The 21142-nt window shown below is 22.9% G+C and overlaps 4 protein-coding genes across 4 annotated transcripts; all 4 read left to right on the top strand. All coding sequences in view use genetic code 6, as the record gives it.

The window, feature by feature from the left end:
- Positions 1-584: 584 nt before the first annotated feature.
- On the top strand, positions 585-4397 carry TTHERM_000083589 (cation channel family protein; the record flags this gene model as incomplete). The annotated part of the gene is made up of 3 exons (XM_012796794.1): positions 585-656; positions 708-2126; positions 2262-4397. 3 exons carry the CDS (start codon positions 585-587, stop codon positions 4395-4397), a joined length of 3627 nt encoding a protein of 1208 aa, XP_012652248.1.
- A 1287-nt stretch (positions 4398-5684) lies between these two features.
- On the top strand, positions 5685-9792 carry TTHERM_00083590 (cation channel family protein; the record flags this gene model as incomplete). The annotated part of the gene is made up of 5 exons (XM_001012605.2): positions 5685-5777; positions 5861-7321; positions 7477-9260; positions 9376-9389; positions 9584-9792. The coding sequence occupies 5 exons, from the start codon at positions 5685-5687 to the stop codon at positions 9790-9792; spliced, it is 3561 nt and encodes a 1186-aa protein (XP_001012605.2).
- Positions 9793-10623: 831 nt separating this feature from the next.
- On the top strand, positions 10624-15421 carry TTHERM_00083580 (cation channel family protein; the record flags this gene model as incomplete). The annotated part of the gene is made up of 4 exons (XM_001012604.2): positions 10624-10776; positions 10838-11437; positions 11498-12358; positions 12476-15421. The coding sequence occupies exons 1-4, from the start codon at positions 10705-10707 to the stop codon at positions 15419-15421; spliced, it is 4479 nt and encodes a 1492-aa protein (XP_001012604.2). The 5' UTR covers positions 10624-10704.
- A 799-nt stretch (positions 15422-16220) lies between these two features.
- TTHERM_00083570 (cation channel family protein) lies at positions 16221-20327 on the top strand (the record flags this gene model as incomplete). Its single annotated transcript, XM_001012603.2, has 3 exons — positions 16221-16313; positions 16395-17993; positions 18249-20327. 3 exons carry the CDS (start codon positions 16221-16223, stop codon positions 20325-20327), a joined length of 3771 nt encoding a protein of 1256 aa, XP_001012603.2.
- Between the last annotated feature and the right edge of the window lie 815 nt (positions 20328-21142).

Raw genomic sequence — 21142 nt, forward strand, 5'->3', positions numbered from 1 at the left:
ATTTAGAGATTTAATGAATTCTATAAAATTACCTTAATAAACAAAAATACAACAAAAAAAAAATAAATAATTAGTCTCTATTTAAATACATAAATTTTTTTTTTGTGTTTTTACAAATTAAACTATGATTTTACTTATATCATATTAACTGTATTCTAATTTTTTTGTAAAGTTTATTTCTATTAAGTTTTAATCAATACAGTTTTAGTTCTTATTTTATCAAAATATATTTTTTAGTAAATTAATTTGTTTGATTGTTTTTTTAGCAAGACCAATAATTGTTTTTTTCCTATAGAGAATTAAACAAAAATGTCATTAATATTTGCTTATTAGTTAGTATGCTATTAAAAACAACTTAAGCTGATTTCAAGAATTTATTTTTTAATTTGATATATATTTTAAACTAGATGATAGATAAGAGTTTAGATTGACCACAAAACTAAGTCTTTTTACATACATACATACTTATAAATTTCTAGATTTATTAAAGAAATTTTTGGGATTAATAATACAGTTTTGCATTATATTTCAATAAACTATTAGAAAACAAAAAAACACATAAATATATTAAAGTCATAATCAAAATGAGTTAAGATACTGATGAAAATAAACAAATTGAAGATAAGCATCAAAATCAGATTCACTTTGATGTCGAAGTAATCAATATAATTTTTGAAACAAATAATTTGAAAGTATTTTTATTTTAGAGTCACTTAGAATTATCGAAATTTCCATTGAAGAGAGATGATAGTATAACCACTAATTATTTAGAAATAGTTGATGAATCTGAACTGAATTAAAAATAGAATCTCAAAAATTCTGTTGATTCGTTGAAACTAAACTTAGACATTTTAAATTTTTCTGATTAGAAACGTTAGTCAATTAGAAGCTAAAGTAGACAAATGCTTACGCCTTTTTAGATAAGAAAAAGAAGTTAATAAATTAAGTATTCTATTGACGAAGGAAGCACATCTTCTGCCTAAACTCCAAATTCAAGAGATGGGAAATTAAGTAACTTTACTAGGAGAAGTAGAATGCTAAATTTTGTTAACTTGTTTTTAAATGTAAAGTTATTTGTTGATACCCTGCAAATTAATTTAAGAGTTTTAAGCAAGCTAACATAGGAATAGCATGATGCTATTAACGATGTTAGTTCTACTTTTGGAAATTCAAATCAGAAAAAATAATTTTTTAATAAATATAAAATTGATGTATTATAATCAAAAATATTTAAATTTCTCCCAAATATTCCTGTATTTAGTCCATATAGTATCTAAAAAAGAATATGGGATTACCTCTAAGTTCTCATAATCTTAGTATTATTTTATTTAATTAGCTTGAGCATATTTTTTGATTTAAGTATTAAATTTATGATACTCGACTTTTACAAAATTTGTTTGAGCATGTTTATAATCGATATGCTCGCAACCTTTAATACTGGAGTTTTATAAAAAGGTTCTGTAAATTATAGTAGGATAAGCATAGCGATAGCTTATATATAAAAATACTTACTGAGTGATATACTTGGAAATTTATCATTAATGATTTTCATTCCATTGAATGAATCGGATAATGAAAAGTATAAATTTATTTAAATTTTAATCTTTGCAAAATGGGTTAAGCTCAGAGACATTTTTTAGAGATTGAGTTTTTATTTGTGCTATGAGACAAATTAGAAGAATATACTTGATATTATTAGACTATTCTTTTTATTGATAGGAATTTGCCATATTTTTTGTTGTTTTTGGCATGGATTAGCTATGTACGAAATCAGCATAGGAAATTAAAATACATGGATGCATCATCTAAATATAGTCAATACTTCAATCATGGTAAGATATACTTACTCCTTTTATTTTCTCTCAGTAACTATGATAACTGTTGGTTATGGAGATATTACTCCTCAAAATCCTATTGAAATAGCCTTTACAATAGCAACTATGTTTGTTACAGGAATCGTGTATGCATTTTGTCTGAACACAATTGGATTTATCATTGACGATATTGAAAAAAAGAATAAAAATTATAAAGAAAATATGTAAGCTATACACTAACTTATGAGAGAAGAAAATGTGAATAATGATATTAGAACTAAAGTGTCTAATTACTTAGAGTATTTGCATAAAGTATTTGCTATTTCTTTATAAAATATTTCCTCAAGAATATTTTTTAATTTATTATTCAAAAATACCAAAAAAAAAATTTACTTTTTTTTAAAGCTAATTAATTTGATGTTTTAAAATTTTAAAATAATTGTTTAGGGATAAAATGAGATTTTATAAAATAAGCAGAAAACTATAATTGAGAAATTTTCTTAATAGTTGTAAAGAGATTTCATGATTGAAGTAAAAGGAAAATATATTAAGGACATTCCTATTTTTAAATCCTTGACTGAAAAAAATTAAGTTATTCTTTTGATGGAAGAAGTAGTTTATTCCCCAGGAGATTACATTTATAAGTAGGAAAAAAGAGACGATTATTGCCTATATTATATAGTAAAAGGAAAAGTGGAGTTAACTCAGACTCATTTTAAAGAAAAAGAAATTGTTCTAACAACGAAATCTAGGCAAGAGTATTTTGGTGAAATTTCTTTTATTACAGGATGCATAAGATAGCATACAGCAAAGGCTGTTGATTTCTGTAGAGTGTATAAAATTAATAGATAATAATTTCTTAATGCCATAAAATAGGATGATCATGATTATGAACTATTTTAAATGCTTAAAGATACAATAATTTATTAAAAAGAATATCAATAGTGTACATAATTATGCAAAACTTGTAATCAAAATGGCCATTACAAAACATATTGCCCTAAAACACATTATACATTAAATAAATAAATTTTAGCTGCTAAATTATTTTACTCAGAGCCTCATGCTAAAAGAATGGATTTTCATAGAAGAAATATAAGCAAGTAAAAATGTTTATTATTACTTAAATAGCTTGATGAAGCTTATTTCAAAATAAATGAAAATTAAGATTGCTTCAATGCATTGGATGAAATTGAGAGAGGATTAAATATATTTGAAGAAATGAATATTGATGAAATAAATGATTAGTATCTTGAATGTATAAATGAAGAAGATGAAAATATGAATAGTGAACCTCTACTACAATAAAAATATTTTAAAACAAATTATTCTATAGGATCTTAAAAGAGAATCTAAATGACTCCAAATTTATTCAATTAGGATACGACATAAAAGCAGAACTAGCAATACTAATTACATTTTAGATGTTCATTGCAAGAATTTGATGTAAATGAAAATGGTTATAACAATAAAGTAAACTCTTCATCTTCAAATTCTTTTTAATCTTCATAAATGTCGTGTTCTAACTCTGGTAATAAATCAATAATCTATTCCCCTAAAATTATATAAGAAAAATCTAAAAGTTTAAACGAAGAGAGTTAAATCAACAAAATTCCTAGTTATTTAAGATAAAAAACTTCTTAAAATGGCATAAAATAAGATGATTTGCGTAAAATAGTTACAACAGATCTCGATCAATCTTATAGCAAAAATTCAAACACTCTACAAAAATCAAGCATAAATTCATCAAATTAATAGGAGAATTTAAATTAAAAGTAAGAATATGTTATCTAAACCAATTTATTTGGTCCATAAATTTCTCAAAGTTATTCATAAAGTATTACAGATATTGAAAAAGTCTAAAAATTATAAACAATTGACTAAGATAATAATGAAAACGATATAAATTCAAGTAAAAGAAAGAAAATTAATTTACCTTAAGAAAATTTATTTAATTATTAAGGAAATACTGAAGGTTTCTTTTAAAAAAATGAAAATTAATATTTAAATGAGAATTATCAAACTAAGTTTTGTTTTAAAATTTAAAATAAGAATGATGCAAGCGAAAATATGATGAGATAAAACGAACATAATTTAGCAGGATAAAATAAATCAAATCTGTCAATTAACTTAGATTAACATTAAAATAGATCTAGAAAAAGCTTTAAAGGTATAAAAAGATGTATAAATAGTTAAGAAACTCTTCAATCAACCATTAATTAGTTTTTAAATAATCTTAAACAATCAAATATTAAACAAGCTTAAGATTTAATGACTGTTGGTTTCTCAAAATCAAGTTTACAAATGAATAGAGATAAATTTCTATATTCTACTAAGTTCGAAGAAAATGTAGATACTATTCAAGACGAAACTAGCTAGATTCTTATTATGCTTGATAAGCCTCACATATTTTAACATTACTTTCCATAATATAACTTTCCAATCATCTTAGAAAAAAGACACAAATTTTTCATTAAAAGATAAGAAAAGAAGAAGAGAGATAGAAAATAAAGTTCATAAAAAAAATCTGTCACATAAAAGTAAAAGTTCTTCTTTTCGTAATATATAGGCAATAATTCTTGAATAATTATGTTTAAAGAAAATTTTTAAAATCTTTTACTTATTTATACCTACATATATTTACATACATGAATTTTCTATTAAGACTACATTTAATTAAAACCTAAAAATCATATTTTTTTTATTTAGAATAAATTTTAATATTTTGTATGATAAAAAATGAAATAATTAATGAAGAGGGAATGAATTAGAATGCATTTTATACTGATCATATAAATTTATTGATATTCTAATTCTATCTATTTGACATATAAATTTTTATATTAATATTTATTTAATTTTATATTATTAAATTTCCATTTTGTATCAATCAATATTAAATTATTTTATAATTAATTACTGCTTGATTAAACTAATAGTATCAAAATCGTTTGCTTACATAAAGACCCAAAAAATTAATAAAAAGAAATTTCATATTTTATCTTTAGTGAATTGTTTTTAAAAATTGTTTATTATTAAATTTCGATTTCTATTTACTTTAAAAATTATTAAATTGTTACTTTCTTATTGTATTTTATTTTTAGATTTTGAAGGATTTTAATTAACTTTTTATTTGCTTTTTTTTGTGATTATTTTATTTTTTATTTAAAAGTATGCCTAACTAAATATAATAAATAAAAACCAAATTTTATTTGAACCACAATTTATATAATTGTTAAAATAACTTCAATTTATATAATTTATTATATCATTTTTTGAAATATGCCAAAAAAAATTAAATTTTTTTCAGATAAATACATGAAACCTTTTTACAAAAAAATTACTAATTTCTATAACAAAAAAGCAAGATATTACTAATTTTGTTAACAGAATAATATATTAATTTTTTTAAAGATTTTTTAAATACTGTAGATACTCAATAATTAAGGCCTACCTTAATTAAGGCCGATTTTTTGGAAAAAAAAACTTTTGGCCAAATTTTCAGTTTTTAAAATTAAAATCTATCGGCCTTAATTAATGAGTATCTACAGTAATATAAACTATTATTCTTAATTAAAATAAATATATTAGATTTAAAATTCTAAAAATATTTTCTTAATGCTTAGTTTTATTAAGAAATTTTAATGATTGCACAAATATTTTATTTCATTCAAATTTAGTTAATTAACATAGAAAATTTAATTTTGGGTTGAGTTTTTGATACTTTTTTAATAATAATTTATTAATATTTTGTTACTTCTATTTTTTTTAGCTAAAATTGGTAGAATCCTATTAAATATAAAAATAGAAGCTTTAAAATTTTTATAAAATAACTCAAATAAATTTAAAATATTTTAATTTAAGATATACATGAATACTGAAAATGCAAATAGTAGTGAATAAGATTAGTATTATCCTAACTTTAACTCTAGCCATATGCTTGAGGTTTAAATTGGAAACAAAGTAAAAAATGATTATTAATAATTAACATAATTTAGCTTAAAAAATGATATTTACCTTACAACTTAATTATAATTTTTAAATAGAATGAAGAGGAAGATTTTTATAGCTTAAACATGCGTAAGCAGGATACAATAATGATATCAGCTTCATTAGTTACTGAAGCAAAATATTTAAATGTAACGAAAGTAGATTCAACTCAAGATTAAATAAATGTGATAGAATAGTAAAGAACTAGACTAGGGTCAGTGTAATCAAAATTAGAGCAATAGTAAAAAAGAATGACTACAGAAAGAGATCAAAGATTTAGTAGTGTTAGTAAAGCTATATTAGGATTTTAACGTAGAAAAATTCAAGATTAGAATTCAAATTAAGAATAAAATTTAAATGTAGAAGTTTCTGAATAGTAGAATGTAGAAGTTGTACCAGTTAAGCTAATGAAAGCTATAAATCTACTTGTCAATGTAAAATCTTTTTATAGGCAGCTTTCTAAAAATTAAAGGATTTGGGGTAAACTAACTGATTAATAGCACAGCGTAATAGGAGATATAACATCTTTCAGAAAATTGGAATAAGATTATACATTTTTTGCCTTTTAGATAATTCGAATAACACAAAAAATTGTTAATCTTTTTAGATTGCAAAAAAACTCTGTTTTAATACAAATACCATTATTTTCACCATAATCATTATGGAAGAGGACATGGGATTTATTTTAAGCCTTTTTAATAATTACCATATCTTTTTTGCTCAGTCTAAGGAATTTTTTTTTTCTAGATATAAGTCCATATTAGACCTATTTTAAGTTAACGTCATTTGTTTTTGTGATTGACGTTATTTTCAGCTTCAATACAGCTTTAATACAAAAAGGTAATCTAAACATAGATAGAAAATAGATTTCTCTTCATTACTTAAAAGGAAATTTTGCTCTAGATTGTATTGGAATTATTCCTATATTTTTATAATCTTATGATAATTAATCGGAAGCTGATGCTCTATATTGGATTCTTGATTTATTGATTATTTTCAAGTTTTTTTTATTGTCAAAAATTATTGAAAATATTGCCTTTTATCTTAATTATGAGAAAAATTCCAAAAACTCTGTTGATTTGGCAAAATTATTATTTATGATTGGATGTGTATGCCATTTTTTTTGTATTTTATGGCATGGTTTAGGAGTTTATGAAGTTAAAATAGGAATCGAAGATAATTGGTTATCTGCATAAAATTTAGTCAATGAATAAAATGTATTAAAAAGATATGTTTACTCTTTTTATTTTTTAGCTGTAACAATGATAACTGTAGGATATGGAGACATTACTCCTAAAAACTAGTATGAGATGTGTTTTACAATATTGACAATGTTTACCACTGGATTTATCTATGCTTTTTGTTTAAATAAGATAGGTAGTATTCTAGAAAATATTGAAAAAAAGGATAAATAATACAAAGAAAGTATGCAAATCCTTCATGGATTTATGAGAGAAGAAAATGTTTCCACTATCCTAAGAGCTAAAATTTCTAATTACTTAGAGTATCTCTATAAGGTATTATTTTATATATTAAAAACTATCAAATATAAGATAACAAAAGTGACATTTTAAAATAAATTAAATAAATTTTTTTTTTAAATTAATAAAAACATTATTTTTGTTTGAAAAAATTTAAGAAAATTTGAAAATAAAATTTTATAAAATAAAAGGAGTCAAATGAAGTGTAAAAGCAATAAGAAAAAAGTATAATAGAAATTTTATCTAACTAACTAAAAAGTGATTTGATTAAAGATGTTTAAGGTAAATATGTATGCAATCTGCCCATTTTAAGCAAATTAAACTCATTGCAAGAAATTATTTACATTATGGAGGAATGCTTGTACTCTCCAGGGGAATTTATTTTCAAATAAAAAGATTTAGATGACTCTGCTCTTTATTTGTTAGTTAAAGGTCATGTTAATATTGTAATAGAAACTTAGAATAAAGAAAACCCAAATACTATATTAAGAACTATAGAAAAATAATAATATTTTGGAGAAATATCTTTTTTTACTGGATTTTGTAGAACTGCTTCGGCAGTAGCTGCAGATTTTTGCAGAGTTTATAGAATTAAAAGACAAAAATTTCTTGAGGTCATCAAAAAAGATGAGCAAGATTTTGAGAATTTTTAGATGACTGTTGAAACATTGATATAAAAAAATAATTTTAAGTTTGCAAATATAAAATGTTATTTATGTGGTCAAGGAGATCACTATTCTATCAATTGTCCTAAGACTCATCTTACTTTTTCAAAGCAAGTTATAGTAAGTCAAAATAACAAATCAGAACCTCACATGGAAAGATCTTAAACTGATAGAAGAACAATGGATAAAACAAAAGCTCTCTAATTAATATAAAGATGCGTAAATGGGGTTTATGAGATAAATAATAATTAAAATTATTTTGAAATATTAGATGAGTTAGAATAAGGTTTGAAATTAGATGAGTGGTATGATGAATCTGAGTCAGAAGAAGACACTTTTTCTCAAGATAAAGTGTATAATTAGAATATGAAATTAAAAGACGAATAAAATGTTTCGAATAGCAAATTAAATTTCCTGAATGAAATTTATCATAAAGAAACTGATTAACATAATGATAAATTTTATTAATAGCCTTCAGACATCTCTAGCTAAATAATGTGTTTAGAACAGAAAGATTAGAACAATAGAAGTAGATTATCAATATTTAATTTGAATAACAATAATAATTGCCCTCCTTAAACTATTGGTAAATATAGATCCTCAATAGTTGACTAAATTTAAAATAATATACCTAAAAATGAATCAAATTTATTGTAAAGTGTATCAGAGTAGAATCAATCCTCTTAATTCAGCAGCTCTGAATCAGACTCTAGTAGTACTAATTCTTAAATCTCTTCAGAGCAAGTATCTTAGAGTTCATAATTTCCAAAAAAAAAACGAACTCAAAAATCAAATAATAAATCATAAAATTAAAAATAAATTAAAACAAATAATTGCACAGAAACTAACTCCAAAAAAATTACCCAATATCTTGCAGAAAATGAGAACTTATCTCCTAAATTACCTAAGTATAAAAAAGAAAAAGTAAGTTAAAATGAGGGTAGCCTTATAATCTAAGAAGAAGATACTTAAAAAGATCATACAATAAAAACTGTTGCTAGTAATTAGAATATCCAAAACAAAATATTGAGTAACAAAAACATTTAGTATGAAGAACCATTAAAATAATCAATAGGGAAACTAGCTTCTTAATAAAATAATTTTTAAATCCAAAATACTTCAGACATTCATCATTCAAAAAATGTGCAGAGATCATAAACTCATAATAATAATAATAATCGAGATTAAGTAAAGCGAAAATCAATAACAGAATCAAAAAAAATAGCAGGTTCTACATCTTCTTTGAGCAGTTTTCCCACAAATACAAAACTTAATTATTAAAACCAACAAAGCATTACAATTAACAAAAGGTAAATAAGATAATCGCTTAACTAATAGTTGCTATTAAATTAATTTTAGCAATAATATTAAGGCTAGCTGGGAGCTTTTTAATAAAATCTTTTAAGCTTTATTTAAAATAATAAGAGGTAATCAATCAGGTAACCTATATTATTAAATGATTAAAAATACTAAAATTAAATGTCTAAATAATTTTAAATGAATGATAAAAACTAAACTAAGCAAAGAAATAGTCAGTTAAAATAAAATTTAAATTAACTGTTTGGACAGTTGAGTTAAAAAAAAATGAGTTAGATAAATGAACAATCAAATTAATTTCAGTAAATTCTATCAGGAATGTAAGATGGATGCTATGAATAAGACATTAATTATTATATGTTATAAAATTTCGAAATTGCTAAATTATTTAATTTCTACTATCCAAATTAGAATTACACTGAAGTCATTAAAAATCTCAAGTATAATTAATAAAACCTATTTGCCAAAAAACGTTAAAAAAAGATGTCAAAATTTGAATTGGAAATTTAGTCAGAAAAATTATGAGCAAAAAAATAATAAATAAGTAAATTTGATAATAATTTTAATCCCTTAATTAAATACTTTATTTTGTTAATAAATTATAAAATAATTTAATCTAAATCTTTAATGAAGTCTTTTAAAAGTATTTGTTTAAAATTTAATCAATTCATTCTAATTTTTCTCATCAAATTAAATTTAAGATAATTATTTAATTAAATTAATTTGTAAAGAGAATTAATAAAACTATTTAAGTTCTTATATTTGCTGCAATTTCTCATATTATTCCTAAATAAATTTATCTATTCAAATTTTTTATATTTAATTTTTGTTTGAATAAACTTTTAAAAATAAATTTTTTAAATTTGACTTATTGATATATGAATTTTTATTATATTTTGGGATCATGAACAAGTATTTTGAAAATCACAAAAAAATTATCTTCAAAAAAACCTGAGAATTAGTAATATAGGTTTTTTAATATTCAAACAATTATATGTGATCTAAATAAAGTAATAAAAATATTGTTGTCATTTATAATTATACTATAAAAATGTAATTGATAAAGAGAGGAAGACGATATAATTACTTTTTATATTAAGTATTAATAACTAAAAATAAATATAATGTCTTAATTATTTATTTATTATTTGTCTGAGCAAATAAGTAGTAATCAACAAATGAATAAAGTACATTATTTAATGGATTATATTAACTTTTATTAAATAATTGACTTTTTATTAAAATTTAGTTGTTTATTTTATAATATAGTTAAAATTTATAATATATTTCCAAGGTTTATTCATTTCCTTTATTATTTTTCTTAGTTAAACAAATACTGAGAAATAAATAATCAATATTTTTGAATAGATAGATAATTAAGTAGAAATAATAGTTTTTATTAAATTATTCATAATCTTGAAATACCTTAGAGAATAAATGGATTTTAATATAACAAATGATGATGCATCTTTAAGCGTACACATGAATAGTATTTAGTTCAATATCAAAGTATGTTAAAAAATTGAGAGCTTAATTGATATTATTTTATTTTATTTTATTTTAAATAAAGGATCATTAAGATTTGCAAAAAATGAATAAAAGATAATCTGAAACATTAAGTTACTGCACAAGCGAAGACTTAAAAACTGAAGAATTAACTCAAACAAAATATAAAATCTAAAAAAATTAAAGTGATACTTAAAATGATGATTTTTTGTTAAATCCTAATAAAGAAGAAAGTAGTTATTAGAATTCATTATTTAAAGTATAGTTTACTACTGTTGATAATAAAGAGCAAAGTAGAAAAGAAGAAGATTATGATGATTAAGAAAAGAAGCTAAAATACTTGATAACAGATAAAAGTAAATCAAAAGGGAAGTACTTCTCAAAAGAGAATTCATAATATTATGATAATGAAGGTAAATAAAAAATGGATTCAAGCCCAAATTTAGATAATATTTAGAAAAATTATCCTACTAGGCTAATTAAAGCAATTAATTTACTAGTAAACGTGAAGAGCTTTTACCGCCTTTTAACAAAAAATACAAGGATTTTAGGAAAATTGACTAACAAATAGCATTACTTGATTAATGATGCTACTTCTGTTTATTACATTCTAATGGAATCTAACAACTAAAGCTTGTTATATCACTTTCCAAAACTTAAGCAAGTATTGTAAAAAATAAAAATAGTAGTCAGAAACTTAAATTTTTGCATTCCTATGTTCTAGCCTTACAATCTCTCTAAGTTTATATGGGATATTTTATAAGCCATTCTAATTTTGAGTGTTATGTTTTTATTCAGCTTAGTGACGTTTTTTTAGATGAGCACAATTTAATTTATTACATTTTTTTAAGTGGTTTTTATTCTTTTTGTCTTAGACATGCTATTAACATTCAATACAGCAATTTTGGAGAAAGGTGAGGTTATTTTTGACAGAAAAAAGGCTGCTATAACTTATTTAAAAAGAAATTTTATCATGGACTAAATTGCACTCTTGCCTTTATTCATGTTTTTCTTCAACATATAATTATAGGGGTTGTATTCTTGGGCTATTTATTTTTAAATCCTTATGAAATTATATGTTCTTTCAGATATATTTGACAGGTTAACTTATTATTTAAATTATTAAAAGAATATGAAAAACATTGTTGACATAGTTAAGCTCATCTTTATTATTGGCTGTGTTTGTCATGTTTTTTGTCTTTTTTGGCATGGACTCGCTATATATGAAATAAAACAGGGATGTAAAAACACTTGGCTTTAAGTAAGAGGAATTTAAGATGAAGATGTATTTACTAGGTACGTCTAATCTTTCTACTATCTTGCTGTTACTATGATAACAGTGGGGTATGGTGATATAACTCCATAAACAACTTACGAAATAATATTTTCAACTGTAACGATGTTTGTAACGGGTTTTTTCTATGCATTCAGTTTGAATAAAATAGGTATTATAATAGATAATTTAGAAATGAAGGATAAATCTTATAAGTAAAGTATGCAGATAATACATAGACTCATGAGATAAGAAAAGGTATCGTAGGCTCTAAGAGTTCAAATATCTAACTATTTATAATATCTTTACAAGGTAATTCATAATAAAATTTTTAAATAAAAAAACAAATTATTTTTAATTTAAAATTAAGAAAAACTTTTTGAATATATGAATGAAGTATAAGCTTTTATTTTATAAATATTTTAAAAGGAATCAGATGAAATAGCTAAATAATAAGAAAGCGATATTATAAACAAGCTTTCAAAAAAGCTGAAGTCTGATCTTGTGTAAGAGGTTCAAGGAAAATACTTAAAAGATATAGAATTTATTGATAAATTACAAACTAAATTTAAAATTGTTGAAAGTATGGAAGAATGCTTGTTCTCACCTGGTGAGTACATATTCAGACAGGGAGAAATAGATGACTGTGCTTTATATTACATCGTGAAAGGCAGTGTTCATATCACTTATGAGTATTAAGATGGAAACTAAACAAGAAGTTTAATTTTAGCTGAATTGAAGAAATCTCAATATTTTGGAGAAATGTAATTTATTCAAGGAAATTAAAGAATTATGACAGCTTAAGCAAGTGATTTCTGCAGGACATACAAAATTCCAAAAGATTCCTTTTTTTAAAGTTTAAAAGAGAGTGATTAAGATTATGAAAATTTCCAAATGTTAAAAGAAGCTTTCACATTTAAAGAAAATCAAAAATTATTTAAAATAAAATGCTACATTTGTAATAAGACAGATCATTTTTCAATAAAGTGTCCCAAAATTCATTTAACATTATCTAAGTAGACAATGATTCAAAAAACAAACAATTCTGTACCTCATATTGAGAGAACCAAGAAAGAAAGAAAAAGAGAAAGGTTTCACTCTCTGGAAAAAAATTTTGAAACAACGGATGCAATCTTTCAATTCTTATAAAAAGAAGAAAACCTTACATAATTGTAGTAATTGGAAGAAGAACTACATCTAAGTTAAGATGAGGCTTTTATAGAAGAGTGCCTTTAAGAGCTTAAAGATCTAGAAAAAGCATAAGAACTACAAAATTTAGAAAATAGTTTGGTAAAATAAGACAAATTTGATAGTAATCCATAAAGAATTAAAGAAGAGTAATAAGAGGAAGAAGATAATGATAGCTAAGATAATGACAATAATAAAAATTAAAATGTTTCTATACAAGATTAAAATAAAGTTAAAATGTAGGTGTAAACTTGTTAAAGTAACTCTTTAAATTTAAGTTAAACATATTAGAACCGGAACTCATCTTTTGGTGAAATAAAAAATCAATAAGAAATTCCTATTTAATAATTTTAAAGAAATCAATCTATTAAAATGAGTAAAAAAAATGAAGCTATTCCGGATTAATAGTATCTTAATTAACAGTTTTCAGTAACTAGTTCAAAAAATTCAATAAGTTAATATTAAATTATATATGGGGATTAAAGATCAAGTTCACTTTGTAATTCTAAGAAATCTTGCACTCTACAAAAGACTAGCAGTTTATCCTAAAGTTTGAACGAATAAATAAACTAAACAAGAAGTAAAATTTAAACGAGCTCTAGTCCAAAAGCAAATATCATTTTATAATAGCCAAACGAAGGTGGGTTAAAAAATAGTTCTTTTGATTAAAGAGTCAGATAAATAAATAATGAAAATAGCAATCAATAGTAAAAATCTTCAGATAATAAACATAGTTTTTTATCCACAGCTTCATAATAAATTAATTATTCAAATAACGAGAATCATGAGCTTGAAAAATAGCCAAATATAAAAACATTTTTACATAGAAAATCCTTCAGTTTATCTATTTTGGAAGAAAATGAAACATAGTAACAAAAATAGATAAATCAAAGCTAATTCAAACCTTAAATGAATTAAAAGTAAAAGGAAGGCTATTAAGTTGATTCAACTGAATAACCTTAAAATGAATAAAATTTAATTAATAAACCTTATCATAGCAAAGATATTTAATAAAATGAGAAATAAAATATTCCCAATAGAATAAGAAAATCTAAATCATTTGATGAAAGCTTTTATTAGTAAATTAAAGATTAATTAGAATTAGATAAAATTCCAAAATAATATAATCAAATTAATGATAGAGATTCAAACTAAATTAAATTACTTTAAAAATTAGAGAAGTTAAATAGCTTTAAATAAAATCAATATTAAAAGACAAATACTCTATCTTTATATACTAAAAATCGTTCTAAATAGGGAAGTGTTAACAGTTATTTAGGTTCCTTAGCTTCATTAAACTCTAATGAAATAAATTTCGAAATACCTTAGAACTAGTAAAACAGTATTTCAAATAGAAGAAAAAGTAAAAGATTAACTATATTGAGGTAGATGATGCAATAAAAGAGATAATCCTTGATATCATCGCCAGCAGTGTAGCTGCAAATAATAAATCAGATTCAAAATTAATAAATTAAAAATTAAACTTTTGATATAAATTAAGCAGATTCGAATTTATAATTTTCAAACAAATTTAATAATGAAAATACCTAAAATTATCCATCAAGGAATTCTGGTATAGTTCAGTAGGTTAATTAAAATAGAGGTAGCATCAATACAATACAAAATTATCTTTCCTAAGCTTTTTTACAGCCTCATTTTCAGCCTTTGAACAATCAGAGGAATTCACATATTATGAATAAAAATCTAAATAAATCTCCACATTAAGATTTTAATAAAAGCAGATTATCAAACACTTAACTTTTTGGTAACTTAGATCTTAATAATAAATTAGTAGAGACTTTAACAGATATTAATATGAGAGAAAATACAAAGAAAACATTATTAGCTTCAGAATTATAATTGCCAATAGATAACAATTTACTTTATTAAGCAGAAATACTTGAATAAGATCAAGATTATTCATAGCAATCTGGAGATTCAAGCTATTATATGCTGCAACTATTTGAGAAATTTAAAATTTATAAATATTACTATCCTAACTGCAATATAGGTGTAGTTATATAATCCTTTAAATAGAGTTGGGAATAATAAAGTAAATTAAAACAATCTATAAGGCAGAAACAATCATCACGAAACACACTTCTAAGTAAAAAAATGAATAAATTCAATGAAAAGATTTACAATTTAAAGAAAACTAAAGATATGTCTTATAAAAATATTTTTTGATAATAAATTCTGTGTTAGTCTTTATGTTTTTATTTTGTTTTAAAACAAATTTGAGCAGTCAACATTTATAAAAATTCAAGATTAATTTAAAATAATTTTAAAATTAAATTTATGTTTTCTGCAATTATTTACTTAATTTGGGAAATTTTTATTAGATTTAAAATGAATTAAAACAAGTCGTATTTAGTTCAAATTTATTGATAAAGTTAGGAAAAACATGTTTTAATTAATTTTAATTATAAAGCTTTAAACAAGTTAATTTTAAAATTAAAATCATAATTTTAGAAAATTTTATTTGAAAAAAAAAAATAATTTTATGTGAAATTAAAAAATGAGAAGAAAAATTAATTTTGTTTTTATTATTTTTTAGTATTTGAATATTACAAAATTAATTAAAATAATGGGTTCATATTTTATTGATTAGTTAATAGGAAATTCATTTGTTTAATGAAATCATTATTTTGAAACAAATTTTTAGCTAACAAAACCAATCAGTCGTCCATTTATTGATGCATAATGTTTATATAAATAATTAATTAGAAAAAACATAATAGTTTGATTACAGAAATTAATAAAGTGAAAAATAAAATCACAAATAATAAATTTCTTTTTAATAAACTTTATTGAATAGTTTGTATTTGTTTCTTTATTGATTTCCTTAAAATAATTAATTAAATAATTGATTTGATTATTTAGTCAAAAAGCTTAGCTAATTTTTTTCCAAAAAGTCATACACAATAACATAATCAATTAAAAAAAGATTGTCTCTTTTTTAGAGAGAGAATATTGAAAAAGCAAAATGGCAAGTTAGTAATTAGATGATATAAGCATTGATGCAAGTTCGCTAGATAATACCCATTTTCATATGAATTAAATACACATATACGATAAGGTTAAAACATTTTTTTATTTGTTTGATCATCAGAAATATAAAATACTTCTACTAACTAACTCAACATGTTTATAAAAATAGATTGAAGAGGAATTCAAATAGTTAAACCATAAAAAAGGTTAATCTATTGATTTTGAGTAGGAAGCAGATAATAATTAATAATTTAAAATCATTAATGATAGCGTTTCAGCTGATTTAATAGCAAATGCTAACGTTAATACTCCTACTTAGGAAGGAGATAATACTCCTATCGAAATCAATTAAAACACATCTATTGTAAAAAATGAATAGTTAAGCATGATGATACAAGACTCATCAAATAGTTAAAATACTAGTTTAATCGTTAGCTAATTAAAACCTTTACAAAATAAGGTTTAATCCTCTAAGAAAATAAATCTAGATTAATTTAAGATAGCTATTTAAGGTATGAATAATTAACAAGTTTAAAGCCCATGTAATAGACCAGCCTTTGGAACAAGGCTTTTCGATGAGGGACCAGAAAACACTATAGAAATAAAATCTGAAATTGTTGTTCAAAAAGAGAAAGTTCCTGTTAAATTGATGAAAGCAATAAACTTATTAGTAAATGTTAAGCATTTTTATAGGTAATTAACAAAGAATTTAAGAATATTTGAGAAAATCACATAAAGACAACACTAATTAATAGGAGACGTTACTGCCCGATTTAAGAAATATCATGCCAAATCAAAATAAACAAGCAAGTTCACAATTGCATTTGGTGAGTTCTAAATCTGGTTTTAAAAATTTTTATCTTTCTTTAAATGGGTAATTAGAAAAATATAGTTATTTTAGCCTAATCATTTGTTTAAGAGAGTTTGGGATACAATAATTGCCGTCTCTATTATTTACTTCATATATGTTATCAGTTTGGTAGTTTTCTTTGAGTTAGACACAAATGACTATAGGACGACATTCACTATCGGTTATATTTAATTTATCTTTGATATTATTTTCACATTTAATACTGCGATTATAGAGAAAGGCAATGTAAATCAAAATAGGGTATCTGTTGCCATTAAATATATCAAAGGAAATTTAGTGTGGGATATTCTTGGGTTAATTCCTTTTATGATTAATTATTTTAAAATTGATATAACTAATCCTATAACATACAAGATAGCGTTTGGTTTTATGGCTTTTAAAATATTTTAACTTACAAATATTTTGGATGCTCTTAGCTTTTTCTTGAGCTTTTAGAAAAATAAGAAAAACCTTGTTGATTTGTTTAAAGTTATCTTTTTGATTGTTAGTGTTTGTCATTTTTTTTCGATTTTGTGGCACGGACTAGCTCTTTATGAAATCAAAATATTAAAGAGAAACGATACATGGATTGATAATGAAAATTTGAACGATGCTGAAATTCATATTAGGTATATTTATTCATTTTACTTTCTAGCTGTCACAATGCAAACAGTTGGATATGGTGATATCACTCCTAAAAATCCTATCGAAATTATGTTTACAATTATAACAATGTTTTGCACTGGAATGATATGGGCTTATTCTCTTAATTCTATTGGTTGCATCATCGATAATATAAATAAAACAAATCTAGAATATAAAAATGACATGCAGATGATACATTGCTATATGATTGAAGAATAAGTTGATTCTAAAGTTAGAGTTAAAGTTAGCAATTATATCGAATATTTACACAAAGTAATTATTTAACTCTTTTTTGATTTCTTTTTTTAGAAAATTTAATTATTTTGATTAACTTTCTTTCATCCAACAAATTAAATAAACACTTAATTTTAAAAAATAACTGACTGTTATTTGCATATTAATTAATTAATTATTTATTTATTTATTTTTTGATTTACTAATTCTTTGTTTGATTGTTTTTTGATTTATTTATTTATTTGCTTTTTAATTAATTAAATAATTTTTTTGATTTCTTTTTTTAAATAAAAGGAATCAAACCAAACGAAAAAGCAAAATGAAAAACTGATAATTTAGAAACTTTCAAAATAATTGTAAGAAGATCTTGCGAGAGAGGTGTAGGGTAAATTCTTGAAGGATATTCCAGTTATAAGAGATTTTGTTTCTGAAGCTACACAACTTAAGCTAATTTAATACATGGAAGAAATATTATTTTCTCCTAATGAAATTATCTTTAAATAGTAGGAGCTAGACGATGGAGCAGTTTACTACATAGTTAAAGGCTCAGTTTAACTACTTTATGAGAGTAGGACGGGAGATGAGAAGGAATATGTTTTTTAAGAATTGCATAAGAAATAGTATTTCGGAGAGATTTCTTTCATAACGGGATAAGTTAGAGGCGCTACAGCAAAAGCTTGCGATTTTTGCAGACTTTATAAAATAAAAAGACAGCACTTTTTGGAGATGATAAGACATAATAATAATGACTATGAGAATTTCTAAATGGTGAAAGAAGCGGTAACATTGAAAAACAATCTTAAGTTCGCCTCGATTAGATGCTATCAATGCAATTAGGGAGATCATCTATCTAACAAATGCCCTAAAACGCAGTTAACTTTAACCAAATAAATTATCTTCTTAAAGCACAATTATTCAGTATCTTCTCTAACAAGATCAGAACATAAGCGAAGGAAAAAAGATATTCAATACAGAACTCTATTAAAACTAAATATGATATAAGAAATAATGTATAATTTTATGAATAATCCAGACCACCAATAAGACTTGCTGAAGCTAGAATAAGAATTTTTTAGAGTAGAAGATGAGCTCATAAATGATGAGATTTCAAGCTCTGAAAGTTCTTCATCAGAAACAGAAACTCAAAAAACATCTAAATCCTAATTATCAATTATTTCAACGGCAAAAGAAAACAGCGACTTAGATTCGTTTGGAGGATAGTAGTAGCAGCAACTCTCAGTAAATAAAATAAATAGAAGAAAGAGTTCTATATTTGTTGGTTCAAACTCTAGAGGTAGTGTTATTTATGATAACAAAGGTTAACAAATTAACACAAAATAGCAAAATCTTAATCCTATCCCTGAGCATGATCAAGAACACTAAAAAAAGACACAATAAAATTTACAGCCTCTAAGCACGTATAATTTGATTGCTTTAGAACCAAACATACTTGTACTTGAGTCTTCAAATCCCCTCCCTCCAAAACATACAAGAAAAAACTAAGTCAATAAAGATGACTTATAATAATTCTAACATTAGGTTTAATTTGTCACACAAAATACGGATGATCACCATTTAAGCGCTGATCAAAAGGATATAAATATAAAGAGAGGAAGTGTATTAGCTCAATCGATAAGCTTAAATGATAAACAGCTATAATAATTAATTTCCATGGGTAGAAAAGAAAAACGAAATCATTCTTAAAAAATACATTCGAAAGAAAAAAAAGAAAAAGAGACTCAAATTAAACATAGGAAGGCATTGCAAAGAAGAAATGATCCAAGAAAATCAATGTCTGCAAATGCACAAAATGGTTTATTGCAAATTCCTAGCTCGTTAAATCCAATTGTAAACCATGCAAATGCAAATCCTTATTAAGCAAGCAATTTAGCAAACAGTTACACCCTAGGTTCAAATCTGATTTAAAATAACTTTCACAAATAATTTACTACACAAACTACAAACGGTTAAGAAAAATCTTTTCATTACTTGACCATTGAAGACTTAAATAAGAAGTTTGATAAGCTTTACAATTTTAAAATATACTATCCTCATAATAACTCAACAGAAGTTATACCTAAATATAGTGCAATTATATAGAAAAACATAGATAAATTAGTTTCAAGGCAATTTTTTAAGTTATAAATACTAAAAAAAAACCCTAAAAAAATTGGTATATCTAAAAACAATATACAATTTCCTAAGGAGTTTTCTTAAAATCAAATTAGTGTTCCTCAAACTAGAAATAATAACAAAAAACTAACGTTTTAGCCTTAAATTTAAAGTAAAATGAAGCCATAGACAGATAAACCAGAAAAGTGTAACTTTTCTATGAAGAATCTAAACTTAGTCAAAACATAGGAAATTATTTGATAATATTTTTTTGTTATGTTTGTTTGGTGTTAATGTATTTATTTTTTATTTGTTTTTTTCTCTCATTAAGAAAATATTTAAAATATCAATTTTAAAAATTTTATAATCAAATTAATTATTAATTTAGATAAAATTGAATATTTAAATTGAATTAAATATTTTTAATTACTTTTAATTTTTATTTGTGTTTTTTATTTAGCAATTGATTTAATAGCAACAGCAATCTTTTTAAAATTTTAATGTAGATGCCAATTTAAATTTTTTCTTTTAAATATAGTTTAATAATTTACTTTTAATAATTTTATTTGCTCTTTTATCTCTTTTTATATTAAATATAAATATTGCAATTAACTAAAATCAATCAATTAACTCTCCTAACAGATTTAAATTAAAAAATTAGACTAAATGTTTATTCTAAAAAACAGATTTCTTTCATTACTTCTTTAATAAAAAAAATAAAAGAAATTTAATGTAAAATTAAAATGAAAAATATTAATTTGTAAATAAAGTGAACCTCTATGAAAAAATTTGAGAAAAATAAAATGGTGTAGATTTAAAAGTAAGTCTACATAGATTTAATTATTTTTTTATTTAAATAAAACTCTAATTTTCTTTGACTTTCCTCTGGCTCTATAAATTCATTTTAGTGATTTTTTGAGGGAATTAATTAGGAAAGGGTATAATTCTTAATAGTGATTTTTAGAAAAATTATGATTTTAAGAATTTAAAGCTATAATATCAATACAAATATTCTTTATAAAAGGTAAGTAAAAAAACAAATATGCTTAGTTTTACTAGTGATTTAACTTTTTTTC

This window comes from Tetrahymena thermophila (assembly GCF_000189635.1).
Source record: "Tetrahymena thermophila SB210 genomic scaffold scf_8254697, whole genome shotgun sequence".
NCBI lineage: Eukaryota > Ciliophora > Oligohymenophorea > Hymenostomatida > Tetrahymenidae > Tetrahymena > Tetrahymena thermophila.